Raw genomic sequence first — 14239 nt, forward strand, 5'->3', positions numbered from 1 at the left:
ATCTACAGTCATTCTCCATGTCCCATCACCTTTTTTAACAGGCCAGATAGGATTATTCCAGGCTGTAGTTACTCTGCGAAGGACTTTTACAGCCAAATAATTTTCTATGGTCTCAGATATTTCTTGTTGTCCTCCAGGGATGTGATACTGTCTTTGATTGATCACTTGCGTGGCAGGTGGAATTTCTACTTCATGATGCAAACATCCCACAATTACAGCATTAATATGAAAAGACAAAGCTCTAATAGCAAATTGGTATTGTCCATCAGCCAAATTTAATGTCAATCCTTTTAGAATATCAATCCCAATTATATATTCTGGTATTGGCACAATCATAACTAGATATGTGCGCCGGGGTAGTTGCCCAATTTGCATAGAAAGATTAGTGGTAACTGCCTGGATTTCTTTTCCTCCCAATCCAGTTATCAGAATTGATGTACCTTGAAACTTAGTTGGATTCCCATAGATAAGGGTGGCCTCTGCCCCTGTATCTATAAGTGCCTTCACACGAGTTGTAGATCCATTTTTCCAAAATATTTTAATTGGTGCATGTGGTCTAATATCTTTTCTTATAGTGGCACTAATCGATACAGAGGTTTGGCCTTCCCTTCAATCACATAAGTCAGCAAGAAGAGGATCCAAGGGAGGAGGTGGTGCACTAGGTGCAGTAGGCACTGGGTTGGAAGCATTCTCTATACTGTCCCTTCTATTCACTTGTTTTACATTTAGCCCTTTTTTTTTATATAGTTTCCATAATTCTCTAGTGTCAACTCCATCAATCTGGTCTTTAGGTACTCCTGCCTGGAGTAGGGCCAAAAACATATCACCTCGAGTCATTTTATCCTTTTTAAAGAATGTTTTTCTTTTTTCCCTTCTTGGAGAGTTTTCAGTTGTCTGCCAGTCTCCCAAGTCTGCTAGCTGCATAATCTTATCTGCAAGTGTTGGTATAGGGCTTTCAGTTTCATTCATGAGAAGGGTTGTAATTATTTGTTTGTATGCCGGAGGTGCAGTTTTTATCAACTTGTTTCACACCTGGACACTTAAAGTCATTTCATTTAAAGCTTCACCACACCCCAGAAACACAGCCTGTTTCATGGTTTCTTCTCTCATCTTTTGAACACAGTCTTTTAAAGTATACCATGGTCTATTAGTGTCTGGCCACATATCATCCGTGGGGTATTTATCTTGAGCTCCTTTTACTGCAAGAGCCAATAAAGTTGTACCATCAGTGTCTTGTCCACGATCATTTGGGGGGTGAGCATTCATGCTCCAATCTCTGAAAGCTCCCCGTATTACTGGATCATTGGACAAAATTACAAATTTAAAAGCATCTCCTGCATCCAGATTAATTCCTGTAGCGCCCATATCATATAGGTGAATAAGCCAGGTTATAATGGCTTCTCCAGGCTTTTGTGTAGCCCGGGCTAAAATATCAGAAATTTCTTGTTGGTTAAAATCCTCAATCACGTCTTTCCTTACAGGATGATTACCATCCATTTCCATCCGCCGACGGCGAAGAGGACGTGCCTCTGTGCGTTTGGGCGGTTTTTCCTCTTCCTCATAATCAGTTTCAGAATCATCATCCCAGATATCACCATCCCATGTGTCCGGGTCCCACTTAGGACCGGCCGATGCTATGGCCATATGAACTTTTTGTTCATTTACCTTTCCTCTCCTCTTTTTATATTTATATTTGGCAACTCTTACAGCAGCCTTTTTTGTTATAGCTTGGTAGTTACGAGCCTGATCTCCCAGTGCAAGATATTGACATTGAATCGTAGCCAAGCGAGACTGCAAATCTAAATTTTCTTTTTCCGAGAGTGCCTTCTCTGTCTGTATCTTATCCCTATCTTCTATAGCCCGGCGATAAGCAGTCAACAAACACCAACCTCGCCGTGCCAAAAAGGAAACATCATCTTTCGCTTTCCTTTCCACCGTCTGCAAAGCTTTGGTCACATCCAACGGTTCAAATCGTCGCAGACGAGCATCCCAAGCTTCACATAACCCTGACCTATGGGCCCACTCCCCAGCCAGAGTGCAAAAGGGAGGGTCCTCCCATCCTGGAATTTCTTCCACCTTGACTTCAGGCAACTGTAAATCTGAAGTTTCTTTTTCCAAGAGTGCCTTCTCTATCTGTATCTTATCCCTATCTTCTATAGCCCTGCGATATTCCGTTTCCAAGAGTGCCTTCTCTGTCTGTATCTTATCCCTATCTTCTATAGCCCTGCGATATTCCGTTTCCAAGAGTGCCTTCTCTGTCTGTATCTTATCCCTATCTTCTATAGCCCTGCGACATTCCGTTTCCAAGAGTGCCTTCTCTGTCTGTATCTTATCCCTATCTTCTATAGCCCTGCGACATTCCGTTTCCAAGAGTGCCTTCTCTGTCTGTATCTTATCCCTATCTTCTATAGCCCGGCGATATTCCGTTTCCAAGAGTGCCTTCTCTGTCTGTATCTTATCCCTATCTTCTATAGCCCGGCGATATTCCGTTTCCAAGAGTGCCTTCTCTGTCTGTATCTTATCCCTATCTTCTATAGCCCGGCGGTATTCCGTTTCCAAGACTGTCTTCTCTGTCTGTATCTTATCCCTATCTTCTATAGCCCGGCGGTATTCTGTTTCCAAGAGTGCCTTCTCTGTCTGTATCTTATCCCTATCTTCTATAGCCCGGCGATATTCTGTTTCCGAGAGTGCCTTCTCTGTCTGTATCTTATCCCTATCTTCTATAGCCCGGCGATAAGCAGTCAACAGACACCAACCTCGCCGTGCCAAAAAAGAAACATCATCTTTCGCTTTCCTTTCCACCATCTGCAAAGCTTTGGTCACATCCAACGGTTCAAATCGTCGCAGACGAGCATCCCAAGCTTCACATAACCCTGACCTATGGGCCCACTCCCCAGCCAGAGTGCAAAAGGGAGGGTCCTCCCATCCTGGAATTTCTTCCACCTTGACTTCAGTTACCTTTCGTTTGAGTAGGAAAGGCATCTCCTTAATCGAATCCTGCTCACAGCGCCAATTATGTTATGAGAGGTTCGGGGATTCGATCGGAGACGTAAAAGACACTTTCCACTCCAAACAAATGGACTGAAGGTATATTTTATTATATAGAGGATAGTAAAGGTGACAGTCTGTAAACAGATCCAAATAGGTCAAATATTAAGAGGGAAAAAACATCAGCCCGACTGGAAAGGGAAAACACCCACATCGGCTGAAGAGAAATGACACAAATCAACCAGAAAGAGAAACACCAGGTTGACCGAAAAGAGAACATATCAAATCAATTACTTCATATCAAATCAATTACTTCACATCAAATCAGTTACTCACAACATCCACGTCCCACTGCCGGGAGAGCCCTGTCAATCGATGCGGCTGGGCAAGGATCACACGTCCTGGGCAAGGTGTCCCTTCCACAGGTGGAACTCTCACTAGGGCTCAGTTTCCAGCAGTTTTTATATCATCAGTAATTTTCAGAGTAAGCAATTACAGAGTTTGCAGAGCAAGCATTTAGTGTTTCCATGCACAAATGGTTATCAGTGGCGTACGTGCACTGAGCCCCCTGGCTAACGTCCCAGCCCAGTAGTTGTGTACGTGTATTGTTCTCTTTGGTTATCGTCTCAGCCCGGCACAGATGGCCAGTCCATTCCGGGCTACGATGCTCCAAGAGCCTTGAAATGTTACAACTTGCAACTCTCTCTGTGGGAGAAAGGCCAGTTTCCGGGAAAAGGCCAGTTCCCACCACACAGAAAGCAGCTTTGTATTTCTTTTTTTTTTGTGCTGGTGGCTGTAGGTCAATGGAGCGGCCAAACATGGCTGTACTCATGTCAAGACAGACGCGGCCTCAGCATGTCCGGAGAAGCAGTACGTCGGTGCGCAACCGGGATCCGAACCCCGGGCCGCCAGCAGCGGAACGCGCGCACTTAACCGCTAAGCCACCGGGCCGGCCCCATAGTGTAACTTAGAATAGTAAAAAATTGGGATCAACCCAGATGTCCAACTATGAGAGTGTGGTTAAGTCACTTAGGAAACATCCTCTCAGCGGAATATCGTGTAGCTATTAAAAATGATGATCAGTCAAAAGCTATGTGGCAACATGCAGAAATGCTCACAAGATGACACGAAATGAGCAAAGTAGTGTGCAAAATAAATCCACACATAAGATGACAATTATCTAAAATACTCTGTAAACCAAAGGACTGGAAAAGAATATATAAAAAAAGTGATGATAGTGGTAATGTGATGGCATGGTGGGTGATTTTTTTTTCCTTTTGCTCTCTTGATTTTATACAATAGTTATATGTTGTTTTCGTTACCTTAGAAATTAGATTAAGGGGGAAAAAATCCAGAGCTGAGAATACGCTGTGCTGGAGATCGATTTTTGTGGTTAAATTGCAGGCTTGGCAGGGTTTGGAGAAAGAGTTGATAAATCCCATTACAGAACGAGTGCCTGTAATTGACTTGCTGTGCTTTGATTTCCCTCTTTGGCTCCAGGAATTGAGGAAGCTCAGATGGGGAAACGAGGGTACTTGACACCCACCAGTGCCCGAGAACATCTTATCGCCCTTTGGAAGAATGAAGGTGCTGTACCATCCTGAAAAAATAGCCCTTTGTCTTCTCCTGGCTTTAATTTCCTGGACTCATTTACACTGCCTTATTATTTTTATGTTTTCTAAGTTGCAATTATTGTAGATCTCTCCTGAAATGGATCCATAGGTTTGGGGCAGGCTTCTGGTCACATAGTCAGTGATGTGTTAATCCAGTGGGGAAGGTCATTGTACCTCAAACCGTGAACTTGACAGTGATTGTAACTGAGTCTGGTCATTAAATGACAGCTGCAGTTGGGCGTCACTTAATATAATTTGACATGTTTCTGGAAGGTTCATTGTAACTCGCCTTATTTTAAATGCCCATAAATAAAAGGCTTTTTTAAAGGTTCTATGGGAATTCCTTCTGTGAATCAAAAAATGAACTCTAATGTGTCTTTTTTTTAAATTAGGATTTTTACACATTTTAATTCCCTACAAAAAGGAAAATTCTCCATTCCCTTTTGAGTGTATAACAAAAGCTATGCAGTATATTTAAGCCTTCATGTCACCCAGCCTCTGAGGGTGTGTTCTGGATCACTAAATATAACTGCTATGTAATGATAAGCCCTTAAAAATGAAAATGTTGCTAAAGGGGTAAATGATGTCAGGGAAAAAAGAGCACTCAAATTCGTATGATTGTTTCTGTGGCAGGCCCTAACACATTTTATTCGTTCTCTCTGTACCTTTTTTTTTAAGGTTGCCGGAAACTTAAAATATACCTTTGATCCACAGAAGATCCCCTCTTGGTAGCATCTATGTGGAGGGTTTTTTGTTTTGTTTTTAAGAAGGCTAATTTTTTTTTAGTTTGATGTTTCTTCATTTCAAATACATTTTTTATAAATACCAAAGTAATAAGTGTGTGTGTCTGTGTGTCTGTGTGTGAGTGTAAGTCTAACAGACCAGGAGGGTAACAAGAAACAAGTGAAAGAAAGTTTTTGTTCCCCATCTTTGCCCATCTCAGCCCCTGGGCTGATAAGCTCTGTTGTCCCTGTGGTACCCATCCTTAAACCATCAGCTCACCTGTGTGCAGGCTCGCAACACCCAGAGGCCATCTTTTGCTCATTAGTTTTTATAAAGAAAAATGTGATCCCGCTCTATATATTGTCCTATATTCTGTTTTTTTTTTCCACTCAGAATTTTTGTCGTCCTCCATCTCTTCCCATACATAGAGATTTAAATGTTCTTTTCGGTTTATTGCAAACACAGGATTCCTTCTGAATTACCTTTTTTTGGGACTGGAAGATGTTGGCATGGAGTCCAGATTCAATCCCAGTATGTTCTTTCTGGATTTCTTGGTGGTGCCACCCTCAAGGTAATGCCCTTTAATTGTCTTTATTTCACCTGAAAGGGATTTATGGAGTAATTGAATAATGACCTCTGGGAGGCAATGGAATGGTCAAGGGCACTGAGAAATAAATAGTAATTCTGCTCCCAGCTTGCGGGTAGTAGGAGTATTTTCCTCTCTGTTTGTCCTGGATGTGATAGGAATGTTGGTTTTGTGAGTGTGGTGGGCTGTGAGTTGCTTATGGTAGGGATGGGTGAGAGGCTGAAGAACATGACCCTTCCTCCATGCTAAACATTCCCTGATTCCCTGTGTCCTGCAGGTATCGCCCTGTCAGTCGCCTGGGGGACCAGATGTTTACCAATGGCCAGACGGTGAACTTGCAGGCTGTCATGAAGGACATGGTTCTAATCCGAAAGCTTCTGGCGTTGATGGCCCAAGAACAGGAGCTGCCATGTAATGTGGCAGCAGCTGCTACAGATGAGGTCAGGGCTGCCTTGGAGCTGAAGTCATAAGCGCACACACTTTGTTCTAACTCCATACAGTGCGGGTGCAGAATGCTGTGGGAGTCGGGGAATGGTGGTTGGGAGTTCTGTACAGCTGGGTGTGAGCTGTGCGTTGGGGGAAGCTAGATAATGTCGGGAAGCATGAATATGGCCCTAGTAGCCATGCCAGCTGACCTCAATTGAGTCACTTTAATTTCTTTGTCTCATCTCTTCTATAAAATGTGTAGTTTGTGGTGAGATTTTACACGTAGTTATGTTCTGGGCCACCTGCCCTCACTGGCAGTTATTGCAGTTCTCTCGGGCTCTAAGAATGTTCCTCGTGGGTTACGGTTCTAGAGCCCGTGGCACCCAGCTCTGTTTTTGGCTCATTACAGTCTCCAGCGTTGGAGTCAGGAAGGCAGCGTTGTAGATTCTAGGAGATTCCCAGAATAGGACTGTCAGATGTGGGGCCTCAGCTTTCATCCTCAGTGAACGGTGGAGCTGAATTCAGTTTTCTCATTTCAGCAAACATTTCCTGAGCCCCTTCATGTGCCAGGTCTTCAGTGGGTATAAAGATGAATCAGATGCTCAGAAAGCTTCCAGAGATCACAGACTCTTCTCAGTTCTAAGACGCTCTCTGGATGCGAGTAGGAAGGGCTGTCTCAGCCTTGAGTGTACAGTCAGGCTCTCAGGGTCCCTTCCAGCTGCTGGGAGGGTCCTGTTATGAACCAGGCCCATCACCAGGTGGCACCACTGTCTGTTCTGGATACTCGTGCCCTGTGTGTTACCCAGCCTTTCTGCTGGGGCTTTCTTTGGTTTTGCTTTCCTGATCTGCCAGGGTAGATATGCTTTCAAAAATCCTCAGTATAAGAGAAATCTGCCATCTTCAGGCCCTTGTCCAGTTTGAGGGAGAAGGGCATAACTAGGTCCAATGACCAGGGCCAAGAATTTTATTTTGATGTCCCTTGAAAATAAGGCAGCCCTTGCCAGAAAAAAAGCTGAGTCTCTGCAGAAATAAGCAGTATTCTCTCTGATTCCTAAGGTCCCTGCTACCTGAAGTTGCAGTGCCCTCCTTCCATCTGATTAACAGGACACATTCTTATTTCTTCCCCTACTTGTTCCCCACGTTCCATTCCCATGGCAGCCCTCTCACGAATTGTGAATGCCTGACGTGGGCCAGGTGCTATTCTAGGCCCTGAGGATACCCCAATGAGACAGGGTCTCACTTATTTCACAAGTAATCACGTGGCCCTGAGCCTGGTAATGCCATAAGCAGTGAATTAGACTGACAGGGCTCCTATCATCATTCAGTGACCGTCTCTCCCTGTGAGGCTCCTTCAGCCAGAGCAGAAAATACGTCTGTCCTCCCTATAACTAAGAAGACCCCTCTGTTCCTCAGGGTTGAGAACAAGACACTTCATCACTAATGGGTTCCATGACATTCTCATTTACTGGATCTTCACCTACCCTCCCTCTACCCTCCCTCACCACACTGACAGGTTTCTTCTCTCATCTGACTCACACTGGGGGACATGGGACCATCTATCTCCTGTGTCATACCCAGCCCGACGGGGCTAGTATGTGGTGCTCTTAAGGCCTCAGGGCCTGTCTCCTGGGCAAGTAGGGGGAGAAGAAGAGGCAGAGCCAGGGACAGAAATATTAAAAAGGATTGGTTAAATATTTCATTGAGGCTTTGAGATCACCCAGTGACTTAACATATTCCAGTTGAGGATGCACATTTTAATTGAAGACATAGAAAATCACATGACAAACATTTTTTCCTTTTAAGAAATTGTTCTACGTGCATTTTTGTCAGTGCTTTGGATCGGATTTTTCCAAAACCATAAATAAAGCTGAAACTCCATATGAGAATCAGTTATCTGGCAGGATACCAGAGCTTCATAAAAAGAGTATTGATGTGGGAGGAATTTCTAGGGTTGCCTTAAGAATTAGATGTTACGGGACTTCAGCAACTGCTGCTAGCAGATTCTTCCATTACCTTCTTGGCTTGCACACTTTGATGAAACAAGCTACCGTGTTGGAGAAGCCCACATGGCAAATAATTGAAAGTGGTCTCTGGCCAGCAGCCAACTAGGAATGAGGTCCTCAGTCCAGCAGCCCTCAAGGAACTGAGTGCTGCAAACAATCATGTCAGCTTAGAAGTAGATCCTGCCCCAGTGAGACCTTCAGATGAGACCCTAGCTAGCTCTGGCTGGCTCCTTTATTGCAGCCTGGGAGAGACTCTGAAGCAGAGAACCCAGTTAAGCTGTGCTCAGATTCCAGACTCACCGAAACTGCAAGATAATAAATGTGTGTTGGTTTAAAAGAAAAGAAAGCAGCCTGCTTATAAATTTGAGTTCTTTTTACTACCAGAAAGATAATTTTATTTATTTATTTTTCCCCCAAAGCCCCAGTAGATGGTTGTACGTCACAGTTGCACATCCTTCTAGTTGCATACTACCAGAAAGAGATGGCTAGTAAATATGTCGTGGGGCTGATGTTTTGTTGATGGTACTGACAAGATTGATTTTTTAGCACTTGTGCCACTGATCTGTCGGGTTCAGAGGACTTAAAGACAAACTCCAGAGCTCATCATTTATCAGAACTAGGGTAGGAAAGAAAAATAAAACCAAGTCTGGCCTCTGAGCGTTTCCCATCATGCCTATTTTTTGGTTGTGTCTTGCCAGGAAAAAGACTCTTCAGTGGCTATGGACCGATCCTTTTTGAGTATGCTTCCAGGCCAGTCCCTCACAGACAAACTTTACAACATTTGGATTCGCCTTCAGAGCCATGTCAATATTGTGTTTGATAGCGAGATGGATAAATTAATGATGGAAAAGTACCCTGGCATTAGACAGGTGAGCACTAAGTTGGATCCCCATTGCCAGCTGAAGGGGTTAAATAATAAACATGTTGGAGTTGAAACAAGAAAATAATAAACATACTTGATTTTTTTTAATGGTTTCTGTGGACTTTTTTCCCCATAAAGATCCTGGAGAAGAAGGATGGCTTATTCCGAAAGCACATGATGGGAAAGCGAGTAGACTACGCGGCCCGCTCAGTCATCTGCCCTGACATGTACATCAATACTAACGAAATTGGAATTCCCATGGTGAGTGAGTGGAGGGCCTCATTTGCTGCTGTCACATGGTAGATGGGAATGTCGAAGGGGGCTAGGGAGAAGGTGTGCAGCAGGTTGTGGTGGCTTGGGTGGGGACAGCTTCTGCCTCTTCCTGGACAAGCTGTCTGGAGGGGACATGAGGCTCTGTGACAGTGTTGTTTTCACCCCTTGTCAGGTCTTTACACACCTCTACCCACAAGGAAGACCCACTTCCTGGGCCACCAGGGAGCCTGCTGCAGGGTGTTCCACATCCCACTTGCGTATCTTACTCCTGCCTGCCTTGGCCTAGACTTTAAACCCTCCTAGTCAAATTGAACACATGAAAGAGATGAGGAAGAAGGACAGGGGGATTTCCATTCCATGTACTTGCCTGGCAGCAGGAGTTAGGAAAGTGTACCCTTGGTTGCCTGGAGGAGGAAGGAGAGAGAGCCCCCAGAGAGGCAGCGTGTGCTTATCGCCCATCCTCCCAGCTTCTTGGGCAAGCAGTTTGCCCCATCTGCCCATTAGTGTTTCCTCGGGGAGCCAGCCTCCTCTTCTCACTTCCCCACAGTTCAAGCTGTGGTGCTCATTAGCAACAGTGCTTTAATTGGCTTCCTCCTTAATGGGCCTTGAGGTCAGTAATAGGAAGATTGTTTAATTCCTTCTGTGGAGAGTCTCATTTCCTTGCACAGTGCCCCCTCTGCTGCTCTCGGGGGAGTGCTGGTAAGGAGCAGAGCTCAAGTGTTCTGATGGCCTCCTGTGTGCTTCCTGCCTCATCTCTCTTGGGCACACTTAGCCTTCCTGGGCAAGAGCATGAGATGCAAGAGGACGAGTCAGAGAACGCTCAGTCCTATGCCCACTGCCTCCCAGGAGCCATGGGTCTTTGCAGCCAGCACCTGGATCAAGTGGCAAGGAAAGGCATTGTGAAGCCCAGTGGTGTCCTTCCTGAGTCTGAGGCCCTGAGAGGAGAGGCCCATGGCCTATTCATTGCTTTCTTTGGACAGGGGGCAGGGGCTGCCCCTGTTGACCTCACAGTGCCTAGAGTGTCCCCGGCTTTGGCAGAGACCTTTCGTGCTGCCTCCTTGATCCGTTTTCAGAGGTGCCAGGCCTCTCTTTCTTGGATCTGGGTTCATTTGGTAATGGCTTGTCTGCTAAGAAGGGGATCTGAAGTTACCCATCTGCCCACCTCCAACCTGCCCCAGGTCTCAGGGTTTTGGTAGCCTGGAGGTGTTCCTCGAAGGAGGGCCTTGAAGAGCAGGGTGTGTAACTGCCTCTTGGTCTCTTGTGGCACACCCTTCCCATAGAACACTGAGAAGTATTATGGGAGCAAAGGAGGTGAAGTAGTTTGGGGAATAAGCTATAGATGCAACGGTGAACTAGAAAGACTAGCATGTCCTCTTGAAGCTTACGTTCCAGTGGTGGAGACGCATAAACAGATACACAGAAACATAAACACTCTGTCAGGCCGTGGTCAGTGCATGGGCAAAAGGGAACAGGCTACGAGGTAGGGAGTGCAGGGTGTGGTGGCAGGGAAGGCCTCCCAAAGTACTGTTCCAGCAGAGGCCCGGGCAGAGTTCAGCAAAGTCCTTCACCTAGGACTTCTCAGAGTCTCTGAGGTAGTTGTGTGCACTTAGAAGCATCAAAGTGTTTATAATATTCAGTAGCTCAGAAACTCCCTTAACCAGGGAACTCATTTTTCTTGGAGTGCATTTTAGGTCTGGCATTAAGTGGAACACTGCGTTTTCTAGTGTATCAGGAGACTGAGTCGGTTTCATCTCAGGCGGCACCCTGATTGTAGTGTTTGCCAGAACTGCCAAGTAGAGAGATCTGATGCCATGTCTCGGCTCAGGGCAAGGGCCACAATCAGTGAGTGATGTCTGCTGAGGTGGAGGTGGGTGTGGGGGTACTTGAGGCCAGGTATTTGTCACCTCTCTCAAGCTAGTGTTCCATTTTGTGTTCCCTTTGGGGACTGTGAATTTAATGACAGATGAGGAAATGATGAAGTTTTAGAATGGGTAAAAAAATTCTAATTTGTAAGCTGCAACACTTAGATTATCTCTTCAGACAGACTCTGCTAGGAAAGGAAGCCCAATCTCTATTCCTTTAAGGCCTGAGTCTGGAAAAATGGCTCTGTGGAGAAGACAGGCAGGACATTGCTTTACTCCCTGAAGGACCTTGGTTAAGGCAGTGCCTCCATGTCTTGGGGAAGAAGTCACGTAGCCTGTTGAGTCAGATTTTGGGTCTGTGTAACTTTCTTCTTCTCACCCTGAATTTTCACATCCACTCCTTGTTTCCAGGTGTTTGCCACAAAACTGACCTACCCGCAGCCAGTTACCCCCTGGAATGTTCAGGAACTGAGACAAGCGGTCATCAACGGCCCCACTGTGCACCCGGGAGCCTCCATGGTCATCAACGAGGATGGCAGTCGCACAGCCCTAAGCGCCGTGGACCTAACCCAGCGGGAAGCCGTGGCCAAACAGCTTCTTACACCAGCCACAGGGGCGCCTAAGCCCCAGGGGACAAAAATTGTGAGTAGTTGCCAGATTTGACTGGAGGCTTGGCCAGCTCCTATCTGGCTCCCCCGGGACTGCCAGCTGTCATGGGTAGGGGAGGACCAAGGCAGCTAAGCCTTGAGAAGCTGAGAGGGAAGAGAGCGAGGGCCTGGGCTTGCTCATTTGGTGTCTGTATCTATCTCCCACCTGTGATCGTGGGGTTCTTCAAGGTCAAGAACAGCCCCTGGGTATCTTCATATCTCCCAGGGGCACTTAATAGATTTTTGTAGAGTTAAGTATAAAGTTTAAGAAGAGTGAGGAAACCGAGGGAAGATGTGTCAGATTTGTCCAAATGAAGGTCACCTGTGGCCCAGGAGAGCCGTTTGAGCCAAGTGGAAGGAGCCAGGTATCAGAGCCTTTGTGAGGCAGCAAAAGCCATAGCTAAGGGCATGTGGAAGAAAAAGCAGAAGGACGTGGGGTTTTCTGACATTGAGGTGTGAGGATGAGGCAGATGCACAAGGGAACTTCTTCACATGGCCTCAGTTACATCTGTAGAGTCGGAGGTGAGCAGGATTGGGAGCTTAGGAGAGGGAAGGTTGGCCTCGCTGCCACGTGCTGGTCGGTTCATGGGAAGTGGCTGGAATGAGTTCTGAGCAGCCATCAGGTTGAATGAAGTTGGCCCAGTCGCTTGTCTTCCAGCTCAAGTTCAAATCCCGAGCACATTGTCCCTGTTTTCTCTTCCAGCTTCAGCTCGCGCTTCACTCTTCAGCCGGTCCCCGTTGATGCAGGGCCCTTTCTCCCCTTCAGGCCTTGTGCTGCTATCCCCTGCCTGAACACTTTGCCTCCCCCCAACTCCCCAGCTAACTCCTGCTGATCCTTCAGGTCTCAGCAAAGCCCTCATTCCTCTAGGGCAGGGGTCCACAAACTTTCTCACCTAAGGGCCAGAGAGTAAATATTATAGGATTTGTGGATCATATGGTCTCTGTTGCACCTACTCAAGCCTGCCGCTATAGTGTGAAAGCAGCCACAGGCAGTCCATTAAGCTAATGGGCATGGCTGTGTTCCCAAAAGACTATTTACAAAAACAGGTGACCAGCCTGTGGACTGCAGGTTGCCACTCTCGAAACTTACATGAGGTCGCCCCATTGTGTTCCCCCCACACCCTCATCTCCCACCCTCACCCCTTGTGGCTCTCATTGCGTTGTGTGTTACTGTGTGTGCACCCATCTGTCCACCCTTGCATTCCTAAATCCCATGAGGACAAGGGCGGGGTGTTCTGTTCCCCACTGTCCCCAGCACCCAGTGTGTAGGAGGCATTCGGGAAGCCCTTGTGGAGTGGACGAATCCAGGTTAAGGTGTGGGAGCCCCTGAGGCATAGGGCCATTTTGGATCCAGGGGGAAAGACAGGAAGTTGAAAGAAAAGTGGTTCTTACATCAGGACCTGGGGACCAAGGATGATTATCTTTATTTTGCAAAATCACACTAATGTTATATATCACACTTATACATATGATCAAATACATGTGCGCTTATAATTTATTTGTAATTTTTAAAGACTCTGGTTAATGCATTGCATATAGATCAAGACAGAGCTAAAGGGCTGGGTGACGTGACTGGGAAGGAGAGATCCAGGTCCAGGTAAGGACAAACCACAGGTTGGGTGTAAAGAGGAAAGGGTGACTGAAAGGACCCATTTCTCTTGGGAGGTGTGAAATCTCTGCCCCTTCCCCTGGGCCTTGTAAATCGAAGGGGAAGTGCCCAGCACATCCGAGTCTTGTTTCCTGGCCCAGCACTCTGCCAGAAGCTGATCTTTGGCTCCAGGTCTGCCTCTGAAAACTCTGACCCGGGCACTGGAGCACGCTAATTTTCCCTGCAGTATTTATTTAGAGACAAGAAAAAGGAAGGGCCTCAGGTTTGGGTTGGCGAGGGGAGCACCCCATGCTCCAGGGCTTCTGTTTGGATTGGCTGGTGCCTGCCAGACTGGCCTGCGTGCCTTCCCAGCTGTTGCTTATGCTGGAGGATGTCTCGAATTTGCGAGACTCAGATCTGAGGCCCATCCTGGGGTTTTGGGTCTGAGCCACAGGGCCCAGCAGTTTCTCCCTTGAGAGGCTAAAGAAATAAGACCTTGAAAGTCAGCTCAGGCTCCATCACGTGCCGTGGATAGACGCTCATGGGAATCCTCAGAGTTCAGGTCTCCTTGGAAACATGAATGTGGGGGTGGAGAGGGGAAGGTTTAAATTCCTCGGGGAACAGAAAGACTGACTCCATGCTAGGTGCTTTTGGGACTGCCTTTTAGA

At 46.5% G+C, this 14239-nt stretch overlaps 1 protein-coding gene across 1 annotated transcript in view; it reads left to right on the top strand.

Moving 5' to 3' along the window:
* The window catches only part of POLR1A (RNA polymerase I subunit A), an 83788-nt gene that overhangs the window by 20672 nt on the left and 48877 nt on the right, over positions 1-14239 (top strand). The window contains exons 7-12 of the mRNA XM_058550761.1: positions 4489-4575; positions 5790-5895; positions 6188-6350; positions 9038-9208; positions 9340-9462; positions 11748-11978. Coding sequence (XP_058406744.1) covers positions 4489-4575; positions 5790-5895; positions 6188-6350; positions 9038-9208; positions 9340-9462; positions 11748-11978 — 881 coding nt within the window. The remainder of the gene's footprint in view (positions 1-4488; positions 4576-5789; positions 5896-6187; positions 6351-9037; positions 9209-9339; positions 9463-11747; positions 11979-14239) is intronic.

Source organism: Diceros bicornis, chromosome 12, assembly GCF_020826845.1.
Source record: "Diceros bicornis minor isolate mBicDic1 chromosome 12, mDicBic1.mat.cur, whole genome shotgun sequence".
NCBI classification, from domain to species: Eukaryota; Metazoa; Chordata; class Mammalia; order Perissodactyla; family Rhinocerotidae; genus Diceros; species Diceros bicornis.